Below are 15145 nucleotides of genomic sequence, written 5' to 3' on the forward strand. Positions count from 1 at the left end.
CCGGTCCCGGCTTATGACCTTTGACGTGGATCACAGCATTGACACACACACACACACACACACACACACACACACACACACACACACACACACACACACACACACACACACACACACACACACACACTACAAGCAAAAGCAGGAATTGTGTTCAAGGTATGAAAGAAGGGCCGAAAGAGAGCCATCATTGATGAAGATGGAGATGGAGGAAGCGAGGTAGAGGGAGTGATGTGCTGTGAGAGATGCAGATAAGAAGGAGAAATAAAGACGGGTGAAGGAGAACAAGATGGAGGGTTGCACCAGAGAAGTGATAGAGATGGAGGGCAGGAGACGGAGTGTGCAGTGCGCTTGTTTTTTGCTGATACAGATCAGATTTCATAAAGATCCACATGATTGCCTCATAACAAGGGGGACGCAGAGAGGAATGAGAAGGAGAGATGAGGCGGAGGCAAGCAGAGACACGATGAAATTGATAAATAGCTGCTCGCCCTCCCCGCGGCTGCTTTCTTTGTTTTTACGGTTTGTTTTCTCCCAATGGGCTTAATATGATTATCTTAACTGTAATTTGAAAAGAAAAAAAAAAAAAAACAAGGACCATAATAATAATGAAAAAAAGAGGCGTTAACGCTGATTGGATGAGGAGTGCTGTGCTGATTGGTGTTCAGTTGCACCAGCATTGGATTGGCCCACATTACTCTGACTGTCCCCTGGGTTCACCTTTGCTCCCGGCGTCTCAGTTTCTCTGATTGACAAATAAAACCACGGACACATCACTGCTTATACTGAGAGCTGGCAGAGGACCAGGCACAGGGCTAAGATGCTGCTGAGCCTGTTACTTGGTCTGTGAATAGTGACTTATTGAATGACTGACTGGCTGAATGACAGACTTTAGAGATCCTGTAAGGCAGTAGGAGTGGAAGCCATGAACAGAGCGGAGGTCTTGGCCAGTGCAAAAAAAAAAAAAAAACCAAAAGAAAGAAAATGATATCTCCGTTTGTCAAGTTAATGCAAAAATGGACCCAAACACAAGACACACAGAGGCAGGCAACAAAATTGGCAACAAAAGGCGGACAAAGGACAATACCAAGACAAAAAACTAAGAACAAACCAGATAACCACAAGGAATAAATCAGGAACACTGGGAACACACAAGGACCGGTGAACAGGCAGCAAAGGAGACACGAAAACAGATGAACCAACAAAGAGGGAGAAAACGACACAGGCTTAGATACAAACTGAAGTAACGAGGGGACGAGGTGCAGGTGGAGAGACAGACAGCTCTAACGAGGCGGTGTGAGACAGGTGTGGGGGGATAATCAGACTGAGGAGCACAGGAGGGAAACAGAACACTGGAAACACGGGTGAGCAGGAAGTAGAAAGTGACATCAAAACTCAACAGGATATCAACAAATTAAAAAAACAAAAAACAAAAAAAAAACAACATTATACTGACCACACCCAGCACCACCACAGTGATGTCACAATGTCCATGGTACACGTGTTCAAGCTTTTTTCCCAGGATGGCAAAACGATGACCAGCCTAAACATATTCTCACCCTAAACATCTTCTCATCCTGACCAAACTCACTTCTCATTAGAGTGCAGCTCCGGCCGCATTATTCTGTGTGAACCCAACTGAGTCTGAGAAAAATGGTAATCAGACCCAGTCTGAACTCGGCAGGTTTTTTATGCCCAACCCCGACTAGGGGCCAATGCAGCTAATATAAGATGAGGCTCTGAGATTCCCTGTCACTAGATAACCATGACAATACATTGTTTTATACACGAATATTTAAGATAAAAAGATATTTACATATATATCTGTGGTTACGCGTATACTCTTACAGAACTGGAATTACATCCAGGCAGTAACTTCTACAGATAGAGAACAAACTTGACCCAGTCACAGACTGGCCGGCCTGTTAGGCAGAAAAATGGCATAATTTCACAGCTGTTCTTTTTGTAATGATCGTGTATAGGGCCACTATGTAGTTTCTTTTCCTGCAATAATCAACCAAAAGCATCACACAGCCCAGCTCTGTTGACTAGGGTCTTTATGGATCCTTTATGGATCCAACTGCTTTTCTTGCTATGACCCCCCCTACTATTATTCATGTACATTATAATCTAACCCTTTTCCCTGACCAGTCTCGCTCCTCATGCTTAAACCTAATCAGAGTGTAGGAAGTAGAGAGTCGCAACAGCAGATGTTCACAATGCTGAACGTGACTCACAGAGACTTCAGATAGTTTCAGGAAGGTCTAAGTGAGCAATTAAAATGCATGAACACAGAGACACAGTAGTACGGTGTTTGGCAGTTCGTAGTAAATACATGATTTATTGACTGATTGATTTATGGTACTGTGCTGCTGGTATTTGCAACTAACTTCTGGGAACTATTGAGAGGCTCTACAATCTTCCATTGCTTCAAAAACATGGTTCATTGGAGTAAACAGAGATGATGCAACTCTCTCTACTCAAGGGCCCTGAACCGACTCAACACAACCAATGATAGTAATGGAATATGGCAGGTCATGCCAAGAAAAAAACAGTGGTATCTGTGAAAATATATTCAAGGAAAGCAACTGTAAAAAGTATTGGGCTGTTAGGTGAATTCTGCTCTGTGGCTACACTTTTTATTGCAGAATCACTAAAAGCTAATTGGTCTGAAACATACTTATTCCCCCTATTCCCTACAGTTGTTACAAAAACCACAGCTGTGACATCATGAAGACAGTTTTTCTTTGTGTCACAAACACCCCGAATCCTCTCTTTTTTTATTATCAGAGCTTGATGCATTCATTAGAATTCAACAGGAAAAGTCTCGAAGAGCTGCACAGGAAAACTATTTTATGTCCTTATGTGAGCCTGTGGGAGATCTCTGACTCTCCCTCTGATTGGTTGATTGTTTTTTCTCCAACCAGGGGAAGCAGTTGTCAGTGAGCACAACACCAGGAGTGCTTTTCATTGTGCTCAATGTGTCTCCTTGTTCCTTGACTCATAATGAAAATCACCTAATACCTGTTTGAAATGCTCTACAGATCTACAGCAGAGCAAGCTTTATTATACCGGAGTGGTCTGATGTATGCTCTGTTGTGCCTGTAGCCAAACTTAGTACTAATGTAAGGGCATACTGAACATACAAAGTGCATTTTGATATCACTTCGTCAAGGATTTCTACTGCTGGAGAGCGGAGAAATTAGCCTGGTTCCAGATCTCTGAGTCATTGCTCACATCTCAATTTTTTTTCTCAGTTTGTCAAATGCAGAATAATAACAAATGAATAATGAAGTGAAACAAAATGGCAGTTCAGTCTATTTATCAGGCTTTGGCAAAGAATTAGATGTTAACAGCTGGGGTTGAGTTAGTGCTTTAGCTTTTGCTTTAGCTTCTTGTTAAAGAAAAAGTCAAAGCACAGCAGTGAGTCAGCGCTTTGCAATATGTGGAGGAATACTACACTTTAGGTTCAGTGACTCATACTACTGTAGTTAAAGTGTGAGGTGACAACTAGCCTGCTAGCTTGTAGAACATTTTCAACATTGTATTTAACAGGTGATATGTGGAATAATGCTTGGCAGTGAACACAGGGTTGACACAAGTACGGTATTACAGCAATTACAGTTTAAAGAGACGTGAGCATTCAAACAGATATGCCGACAGATTTGAGCATTAAAACAAGTAAATCTATTCTAGTAGTAACTCAAAATTAATCTGGAAATGAGCATAATATGTCAATACAAATAAACACATTATGAACATTTTTTCCTAGTAACTCATACATTGTGTGTGTGTATGTGTGTGTGTGTGTGTGTGTGTGTGTTGTTTGTTTGTTTTTGATATCTGAATCAATCTTGCATGGCCTCAGGCTTGCAGAGACATTTGACTGCACAGCATAAGGGAAGAGACCCTTCTGTATTTTCAGTCCGGTCTTTGGCAGCTCTCACAGTCCTAAAAATTCTCAGCTGACAGCTGAAAGCTGAGTCTTCCTGAATCCATCTTGTACAGGCTTAAAAGGAATTTTTACCCTTTCCCTTTAGTTTAGGTATAAAGGAAAAAGCTCAAGGCAAGGCCTCCCACCTTGCTCTCTGTGCCCTGGACCTCCAGACCTCACACAAGCTTTCCCTGACTGCATTTATAATGCATTAAGACATTATGTAAAGACCACAAATCCAAGACAGCTACAATAGTGTGGCAGCTGTCAAATCACCAGGATGCCAATTACCATGTATGGCCATGTGCCATCACTAGGCCCTCTTTCTAATTTTCACCTTCTTACGTGCCTGTATGGAGCAGGAAGAGAACAAGAAAATAAGATGGGAGAAGCCAAGACATAAAGGCAATGACAACAGCAGGAGAAACGAGAAGAGAATGGCTGGAGGATTTTAATGAGAAACTGAACATGTTGTGTAATGAGAGGGAAAGAAGAAGGGAAGAGACCCAGAAAAGAAGTGAGGGAAGATACAAAATCCGGGGTAGCCATGACTTATTGAAGACGTCCAGAGTTCAGCCCGTCTGTCACATTTATTTCCCACACACGTTTATGGGTAAATTATGTTTTCCAATAAATGCTCATGCGGAGGCACAGTGAAGCTTAAATCCTTCCTCAATGAGATACTTTACATCATTCACAGTTATTCTTTCATTCAGTAATTTTCCATACACATTTTTTTCCCTATTCAGAGCAGGCTGGAGGCTATCCCAGCATGCATTGGATCGGAAGGGAAGGGAAAGCAGCCAGTCCGTCACACAAGCATACCAACACGCTCATGTTCACATTCACACCCATTGGCAATTCAGAGTTTTGTAGTTCGTGTTACTTGCATCACTTTGGATAGCGGAAAGAAAGTGGGGCATCCAGGGGGAATGAAGGGCGAAGACACAAATCCCACCAACATCTCATTACATCTCCTCTTATCTCATCATATCTTATCCAATCCTTGCACAGTATCCCTGTCAGTTAGATATGGTAACAAAATCTCTCTATCAGCACCTCTTAAACTGACTCATTGACACGTTAATTTTTGTAGTAAGTATAAAGACAAGTTGTGGTTTAATGGGGAGGTATGTGCTGGGTTTTATCATGGCTGGTTGCAGTCACTTCGTCACACGAGTGAAGATCTACAGACATGAAAATGTTATCAATCTCAAGCATAAGCATATTTACAAACATGTCAAATTATTTCTTTAATTAGCAATAATTTCCACCCTGTTAGTTGAAGATAGATGCCTTGGCATGTTGTCATTGATATGTTTTTTTCTATTTTTTCTGTCACAGGTTCAGGAGTGGCTATGTCTGAACTGTCAGATGCAGAGAGCGCTGGGGATGGACATGACCACACCACGCTCCAAGAGTCAGCAACAGATACATTCTCCTTCTCATGCAGCCAAACCAGAACTTAAACTCGATCCTGTGACTCAGCCTACACCCCAGACACAGACCCCTCCTCAGACACAGCCTCCAGGACAGGCCCATCCAGCGCAGGCCCATCCGGTGCAGGCCCATCCGGTGCAGGCCCATCCAGGAACCGGCCCTATGAAACAGACTGGTCCAGCTGGCCCAGGTCAGCAACATGTAAAGCCCCCTCCAGGGGCAGTCCCTCTCCCTGGAATGGCCAAAGCACCATCCCAGCCTGATCTATCCCGCAACTCTCCCGCCCACCAGCCCCACCACCCCCGCCAGGACCAGACTCGCAGTGCTGGGAGCTCCCCTTCACGACAGCCTCCCCCTCCAGAGCAGACTTTTGGAAAGTTGTTTGGCTTCGGTGCTTCTCTTCTCAACCAAGCCAGTACTCTCATATCTGAGACTACTCAGCCCCAACAACAGCCCCCCAAACCGGCCCCCAAACCAGGAGGACCTCCTGGTCCAGGGCCTGGGGCAAGTAAACCCTCAGGACCTCAGCCTGTGCAACAAGGGCCTCGAGCCCCTGCTCCGCAGCAACAACAACATGTTCCCCCGGACTCCTCTAAACCCAAAGCTTGTTGTCCTCTCTGCAAGACAAACCTCAACATCGGCAACACAGCAGAACAACCCAACTACAACACCTGCACACAGTGCCACCAGCAGGTGTGCAACATGTGTGGATTCAATCCCACTCCACACCTAGTTGAGGTAAGAATCTGATTTGATCTATTTGGCCCCAACAGAGTGTCATCTGCTCTGCTTCCAGACTATGTATTTGTTAAATGAAATGATTTATTGACGTGTTTCTGTGAAAAATGCTGTGTCACTGTGCAGTTGAATGGGTTCTGTTACCCATTTGTGGCTGTCTGGTCTTGGAGTAAAAAGCTGCATTTTACAGGATGATGCTGGGCATGAATCAAGTATCTGGCTTTACTTGTTGTCAAATGGCCAACAGTTGCTTCTGTTTGCTTCGTCTCTGAGGTTCTTCATGATCACTGTGGTGTGTGTCTCTGCTGGTTTCTGCTATTGTTTCTTAGTATTTCTAAGGAATGGTCCATTATTTTTTGCTCTAATTCTCGAACACTGGGGGATCACTAAACAACTTCGAAATGTTTACTGCAGAGGAAATGTACAAAAAGAGCATTTCTGCACAAGAATGGTCAATATTTAGATGTGTAGGCTTCATGTAAGCCTCTGTTCTTCTCTCCTCTCCCTGTCTGTGTTTCTTAGGCAGCACCTGCTCTGCTCTGCTCTGTCAGGGCCTTTCATGTAGTTAGCACAGTGAAGTCCAGGGTGTGACTCACCTCATCAGTGTGCACTCTGCCCTGAAGCTGCACAGAAATATATGAACAATCTACAGGAAATGGAGCCTTATCAAATTCAATTTAATGGATAATCTTCTTATTGATTAGTCACATCCAGGGGTCAGCTAAGGCTATATTCCTCTCTTAAGTGCCCCCGTGTCCTCCGTCATATAGTCGGTGAGACTTGCAGTCTTCCAGAGCCAGGCAATAACAGAGTTTAATTATGCAAATCAAGTCCAATTGAATGATAGCAGTAATAACAGGCTTTCTGCAGAGCGCTGGCTTTTTATGGGCGAGCCTTGTCTTCCCAGGCATCTGGCTGTCACATGCACTAGCACAGGCCATTCATAGATCGCTATGGAAACAGAGAGATAATTTGTTTGTCAGGCGTCCCTTTCATGCTTGGCTGCTAAGATGCTGAGAGTCTACAAAAACTTTCACTGCTGTTTCTCTGTTTTCATGAGAGACTCGGCCATTTAGGTGAGTTTCTCCTCCACTGGCTACAGTCAGTGACTCAATCCAGCTCAAGGTGCATTCTTTCCAAACCTGTGAACACGTTTTGTTGTCAATCCATGCGAGCTGGCAGGCTTGCTCACTTCAGAGCGGGTGAGAACCATTCGGATATGGTGTTAGGCTTTGTACTTGAATTTCAGTTTCTCAGCTTGATTTTCCACAGACTGTTTGGAATGTTCTTCCTCTTCATTCTCACCTAATCGCTCCAAACTTTTCTGTTTCTCTGTTTCAGTTCCTCTGTCTTTTCTGTATGTTGCAGGCACAATTGTAACCACTGCTCTCTGTGCTAATGAGGGTGTGGTTACGAAACCTGTGGCTGCATCATGCGGCCTGGTTCGACTAAGGGTTTCATTTGATGGAGCATATCAATATCTGTGCTAAGTGGCTGAACAGCTTGGTGATAACAACTGTTTACCACTTTAGAATACTAAAGGACACGGCTTGCTAGATTTCTACATTTTTGTTATTATCAAGAAATCCCATTAAAGACCAAAACAAACAATATGTGATTCCATCTCTAAGTACCCCTGGACTTTTCTGCCACCTGTGGCTCCAAGCCAGAAGCCGAGTTATTGTTATTAAAAATTGTTATTCCATCTATATGACAATATTTTGAGCATTAGGTAAAGGTTACCCACCATCCATTATTTGTGTGTGAGAGAAATAGGTCCAGCACTATTAGAAGCCTTTGCTGTTGACGTGTCCTCTCCTAGCTAGCTTACATTTGCTAGGGCAACAAAATAAATATCACATGCTATGCGGTCCGGGTTCAGACAAACTCTAGGTCCACTGGCTCCTCCTGGCAGCCGTGAACTAATTAGCTAATGGTAGCTTTCAGCAGCCAATGACCACTAGCAAAGAGCAGCAATTGTTGGTTACTCTGGTGACATACTGCTGGGAATCCTTTGGGATTACCTTCAAATTCTGGCCATAGTTTACAAATTCCACCTTTAAATCACACTTGCGTAGTTGGGTGAATTTTAACTCATAAATTTAAATGTTATGCAACAATACAGAAAGTACGAAAGCTGATATGAAAATATTGATATATGGCCATTAAAAAAAAGATATTTAATGAATACTTGGACTAATAAATCATAACATTTGATTTGATTTCTGAAGATACAGCCGAGAAACACTAATTTCTTTCAGTCACTGTTGATCCATTTTTTGCACTAGGAGTTAGCATCCCTTGCGCATTAAAGGGATAAGACCACTTGGCTTTGCAGTTTTTTTCTCAAATGCTACTCAAACAGAAGTTAATTATGTTGTTTTTGGGGACTATTTCCTGTTGTTTTAGGACATTGCAGGGGGGAGTAGAAGACCAGGGGATAATATGGAGTGAAACAAAGTTCAATGGTTGTGATTTGAACAAGCAAGAGATTGTGGATGCTAATGTGCTGACCTTTATTTCACTTAAATTCAGCTTAGACCCTTTTTGCCTCCCACTATAATTGGTAATGATTGATTATAGTTATGAGAGTGAGTGTGAATTTTTTCAGCCTCTGAAGGGGGTCATGGTTGAAAGGTTTGAGAATTTTTGAAAGCGACAGGATGATCATGTGGGATCTGAAAATATACTGCACTGCCCAAGATCATTGTAAATAAGGGACATGTCGTATTGCCTGGCTCATTTATGTGTTTTTAGTAGGTTTGGAAAGCAATACAGAAGCTATATCAGGCGTGTGCTACACAAACAAACGCCATTATCATAGTAGACTTGGTTTCCTTATTTTGTTGGTATTGTTGAAACAAAACAAAAAAGAACACCAGATGTCTCAGTCAGAGTCAAAGGCTCAGTATTGTTTTGTTTTTTGTTTTTGTTGTTGTTTTAAAAAAAATCAGCAATTTAGTTGTACCGGTCTTCACTTGTATGTCTTCATCTAAATAAATTCTGTATTTCTGACTGCAGGAAAATTTACTGTAAAATTTACTGTAAAATCCTGTGTTCTTGACGGCTGAGGAAATGCTTCCACTAATAAAATGTGACCTCACAAATGGAGAGAAAATGCTACTGAGCTGCTGATTATGTGCCAAAGTAATTACAGCAGCAACAAAAAAAGAAAGGATTGCTTAAAGTGGCTAAAAACGGTATTCACCTTGGACAGGTTTGACTTTTTTACCACACTAATTCATAGGATCAAGGTTATTCAACAAAAGAAAACTGTGAAAAACATAGAGTATTGAGTCTTTGCTGCCTTAACTCTGTCACACCCAGAGTATCACTTGTAACAGACATCCTATAATGAAATTTTACTGTACTTAGAGAGGATTGTAAAAAAAAAAAGATCTGTAGCTCGTGAAAATGAGGAAAAATGCACGAAAATATTAATGAAAATACATTTTCTGTCACCCCAAGAGGCAATGCATAATTCATTCAGAACAAATTAGGCTGAGGCTTTATCATATAAAAAAAAATAGTTGCCCCCTTTTTAATGTGTGATGAGATGATGAGAGCCAACGTCTGCGCAAGAATGAGCGGAAGAACAGAGGAGGAGGAGGAGGAGGGAAAGGAAAAGAAGTGAAAGATTGAGAAGGAGGGAGAGAGAGGGAGAGAGGGAGAGAGAGAGAGGGGACGAGTGATAATGAGAGGAAGCCAACTGTTTGTTACATCGCACAATATTTCACATCAATTAGTGCTGAATGTCATGTGTGGCTCTGAATAAATACGATGTCCTTGTTTTGGGACTGTTTCCTCCCTCAGCGCGCTTCTCAAGGAGATTAAAACCAAACGTGTGTCATTGCCGTCTCCCCAGAGTTTAGATGTAAATAGGACATACAATGTTTTTCACTGGAGTTTCGAGCTGCTCAATCTGATTAACAGTACACTGCATGTCAATTCTCATTCCCGAATTGGTCCATCTTTCAGGTTCTCCTTCTGCGACTCCAGCCGTCTGAAGCAGCTGAGCCACGCCTTAGCTTTTCCTTCGACTGTAAATACAGACGGAGGTGTGTTTGACAGAGTGCATTACGTTCCAGCCCCCAGCACCCTCACTATAATATTAGCTTTCCATCGCCAGTTTTCCCATATGCCTTTCCGTTCCCACTGTTGGGCAGGCGTGTTGATCTGGCTCTGTGTGTCTATTATTATGATATAAGAAGTGTGCCCTGCTTGTAACGAGACGAGAGGCCCTGAGTGGATCATTAGCAAAAGAGCTGAATTTTCTCACAGAACTGTAGAAAAAGTGTACAGAAACAGAAAACATAGCTCATCAATAATTCAGCGAGGGAGAACATTATAAATAGTTCATGCAGTGTGCAGCAGTGAGAGAGCTGTGTTTGATTCCTCATGTCACATAAGGTCAGCGTGTGTTGATGCCTGTGTGTATACACGTGCATGCATGTGTGTGCGAGAGGGAAGAGAAATGCATACGTGCAGGTGAGGGTTAGTTTTACCGCGGCTGTTTGTGTGAGTACCAGGAGCAGATTGTGTTTGAGATGCGAGCATTCACTCAAAATGATTCATTGGGAATCAGAAATTAGTAATGATGTGTTATGTCATTCCTCAAACCTGCACTGTCCTTGATGAAAGTGTGTTTGAATAGTTTGCACTTGCGTCTTGGTCTGGCCTACAGAGACACGTTAAACTCGAGCATTAAAGTATGGACGATTATAAACAGGATTAAGGTATATTTGATGACTCAATGCACAGTGGTAAATTCATTATCTTGATGTAATCTGCTGCTTGTTTTGTGTCAGTTGCAGTTATGCAAAAGCTTTTAGGCCCTCTCTTCCTAAGTAAAGGAGGCTTTGAATCTCAGTGTGCATATTCCGATTCCGATATTCACTGGGTTGATGTTCACCTATAGCAATGGCTAATGTTAATAAGTGTATGTGTCACATCAATTTTGAGCTAGCATGCACATGAGCTGCTGACTTTTGACACTCCTACCATCAGACTCTAAGGGTATGTGAGTACTGAAACATTACATAACTCATTGAGTAGGTAGTAGATTTTGGAGTTGTCACTTTCTGCTCCTGGAAATGTTATGAGCATTTCTCACAATTGTGATATTGTGCAGACTGGACAATTACACTATTATCAGGAAAGTAATGGTCAGATTTAAAGTGAAAATAATCGTTAGTTGCAGCCCAACTGCTTGGTTGCCAGAGCAGGATTCATCTGTGGTCCGTCCTGGCTCTGGTCCTTGGTCACAAAGATTGGGTCTGCCAGAAACAATACAGAGCTGAAAGAAGCCAGCATTTAACTAACTTGTTTACATCAACATATTTAACAGTAGGACACACACGTATGCACACACACACACACACACACACACACACACACACACAAGGGTACTCTTGCAGCCTCATTCTGTAATATTCTCAGCTGTGACAAAGCAATTACAGACAGAGACTGTGCAAAGAGAGACCTTTAAACAGTCTGTAATGCCGTCTGCAGTAACTCTATACTGGCTAACTTTTATGTGCCTTGAAGACAGGTTGTTTAAAGCTGTGCAGTTAGCACATGATGAAATGTTGATAAAGAGAAGTCGCACATATGTCATAGGTTAGCATTAAATGTAACATTTCAACATGAGTTTTAAATTTGCAACATGATGTTGACTTAGCTGAGTCGCTTACTGGAAATCCAACAGTTGCTGAGAGCGACATACCCATATCTTGAATTATCTATTCTTCCATTTAGCGCTACAAATCGTTCAAGACTGCCGTGCCCTTGAGGACGCGCACGGCATACAGGAAACATATGTACAACATGTAGTATTTGTGAATGTGTCACAGCTCTGCATCAACACACTTGCCGCTCTCACACAGAGCCACAGTATAGATGAACATGTCATTCTCATTCTCAAACATTCTGGAAGTGTTTTCTGAAGGTTGGCACCAGCCTGTGTCTCCCTCAGGAGTCCCATCCAAAGCCAGATGGCTGCCGGCATCATGCATCCAAGCCTGCCGCGCTCAGCCTGGCTGCTCTCAAAGTGACGATGGTACACCATCATGGATTCAAACACCCACCCGGCCTCAATCAGCTGCTTGTCGCATTTTACCTCCATATTCCTTTTGCACTGCACGTACAAAGTGCTTATTGAAGCCAGTGCACATAAAATACTGCTGCAAGAAATCAGATTCACACACCCACATGATTCTTACAGTTGCTGAACATGCCAGGATGCATGCATTCACACCCACTGGAACACAACACTGGAAACAAACAGATTCCGCGCAGTCTGGCGTGTGTAATAATATAACAAGAATTCTAATATTTGTCAGTTAATTGTTCAGATATGATTGTGTTATTCTGTGAATACAGGCACAGAAATGATTTTATTTGTAGTTTATGAACACAATCAACAGTAACATCATTATTTTAATACAATTATATGTCAAATATCAATTGTATATAGAATATCTGAATACAATCATTCGCAAACATAAAAGATTTGATGATTAAATTCTATTTTTGTTCGACATATCATCAACACTTTTTTCAGTCAGGGTTGTCTGCACTGATGTCATTTTGGACAATAGCAAATAAGAGATTTATTGTTAAACTATAAAAAATTCTGTCTCCATTATGTTTTTGTCAGAAGACGTGTCACGATCCTCTGAATCCATGATTTGATTTGACTGTTGCATCTAAGCTCACGATTCAAATCCATTTTTGGTTTAATTTTTTTCTGACAACTGTGCTGTTGTTTTACTCATGTTTGGATTCATAGTGATCAACAGATCAATGTTATTTAACAACAGCAGTTTGACTTAGTTAGTGGTATAGTATAGGCTAGTTAAAATAAGCGTCACCAAAAACAAGTGTCACAAGACAAAAAGTACTACCCTTCAGAGATTTAACAATAAATAACAAAAAAGATAAAATAAGTTTGTTGCAAAGTTTGGTTTCTTTAATCTGTGCCTTTCCAAATATTTTTCACTAAGCAAATAAATAAAGAATCTTCAGGATAACTATCTCCGACACTGTCAGGGTTTTCTTCATCACCTTTTAAGACTCGGTTAACGCCAACAATGCCTTTGAATTTGGTGAATTGAAATTGAAATATAAGGGATCTTTGCAAAAGAAGTGTTTTTATGGACATAATGTAAAATTCTTGTGATTTTAATCTTTTAAACAATCCATATTGAGTTCTGCTACTGATTACCATTTTAAAATGCTAATGGTAACATCTGGTACTTTTTAAAGTGAAGAAGTTTGCAGGCTTTTCACACCCACACACTCATTCACATACGGTATGGACACCTACACACATCATTGTACTTCTGTTCTCTAATATATTGAATGGTTGTACTCACCTCGCTGTAAAACTGCCAGCATGCCAAAGGCAGAAATAAATTCCTATGAAATATTTAATTGTTTCCTTGCACCTCATTTTTTTTCAGCTACAATGTTTTGCAGCTCTCTTACATTTGACAGATTTATGTGATGTGCCAGATACATAAAATGTTCCCTGTGACATTCTTTAATGTGACACTTAGGTTATTTTGTTCCCTTGTTTCAGTCGCAGTCACCCTCCTTCTCTTTGCACATCTCAGCGCTGCTCTCCCTCTGTTTGCATTTCTCTTCCTCCTGTCTACATGCCTTAGTTGGAGACTGCTTGCTGTTGACACATTGATTGAATTGACAATTACTTCTGGTTGAATCGCTTGCAGTTGACATTGCAACACGGGTACTCAGCCCTTTTGATTCAGTCTGCGCTCTGTTGATTTAGCACCCGGCAGCAGGGTGAGCATTTTAAAACCCCCCGCACATAATAAGATAGAGTATTTATAAGAGGTGATACGGACACAAACAAAAAGAGACAGACACAGAAAGACAAGTGTGTGTGTATGTGTGTGTGTTTTGGGGGTCTTGTTGAAGGAGCTAATAGTTGAGTGTTTCTAATCCGTGTTGAGGGAGTGTAGTGATCCCCTTGAGTACGGTGCTTAACCCCAACACACCATTGTAAAGATCCACCCACACAAATAAGTGCCATCTGAGAATAGTAAGCCTTGTTGGATGATTAAACTGAGACAATGCCATTTTGACTTTGCCTGATAAACAAATTAGCATTGAAGAGGTTGTAATGGTGAAACAAAGGTTTTCTACCAAAATCCCGGGTTTGTAATGAGGCGGTACATGTCCACAATCCACAGTGCACTCCCTGATGAAATTCAGCATGTGCTCATGCTGCACGGGACAGGAAGATGATGTGTGATGTAAAGCAATGACTGCTTCCTGTTGAGATTATCTGGCACCCCGCACAGATGGCTCGCTGGTCTGGAGGCTTAAATGCCACTCACTCTCATCTCTGGGACCTTTGTGTTTGGCAGCAGGCTCTGGGCTCAGACTGAGCTGGACTCGCATACCCTTTGTTGACACTCTTCCATAGCCTGGCTGAAAGATCTATAGAGGATCCCAAAGATCCCAAAACCCATTTATGCTTTTTATGATTTCTGGACTAGAGAAGCAACATCAGGGCACTTCCAGTGGATTTATATGTAAACGAATATGTTTGGTCATGAATTGCTTGAAACCAATAATTTCATCATACAGTTTGACGTGTGGCATGAATTACACATATGTTGTTTGTCATTTTAAAGGTCATTTTTCAACTTGTGAAAGTCACAGTTTGTTACAAAACAAATGAAATTTAAGACTGAGAAAAATGGAATTAGAAAGACTACACATATAGCAGTTGCGTTCAACTGTCACGAATGCCCCAAACTGAAACCTTGAGGAGCCTGTGCTGTACTCACTCTTCTCTCAAATAACTGCAGCTGTCAATATGGCCAGATTTATTTTGATTATTACCCTCTACACTGAGGTGACAGCCATATTGGTGTTGGTGATATATATTGAACGAGAAGATGTAGTTCACTGACCAGTTTAAAGGTATTTTTGCTATCTTTACAACAAACGCTCTTGACTTGCAAAATAACATTTTAACCTGGAAGGGGTGTGACTTCTGCTCTC

The 15145-nt window shown here is 41.7% G+C and overlaps 1 protein-coding gene across 3 annotated transcripts in view; it reads left to right on the forward strand.

Moving 5' to 3' along the window:
- bsnb (bassoon (presynaptic cytomatrix protein) b) overlaps positions 1–15145 on the forward strand; it is a 72250-nt gene that overhangs the window by 21255 nt on the left and 35850 nt on the right. For all 3 annotated transcript variants that reach the window (XM_037101767.1, XM_037101768.1, XM_037101769.1), the window contains exon 3: positions 5276–6109. In XM_037101767.1, the coding sequence (XP_036957662.1) occupies positions 5276–6109 (834 nt within the window). The remainder of the gene's footprint in view (positions 1–5275; positions 6110–15145) is intronic.

Source organism: Acanthopagrus latus, chromosome 6 (genome assembly GCF_904848185.1).
Source record: "Acanthopagrus latus isolate v.2019 chromosome 6, fAcaLat1.1, whole genome shotgun sequence".
In the NCBI taxonomy this organism is placed as follows: domain Eukaryota; kingdom Metazoa; phylum Chordata; class Actinopteri; order Spariformes; family Sparidae; genus Acanthopagrus; species Acanthopagrus latus.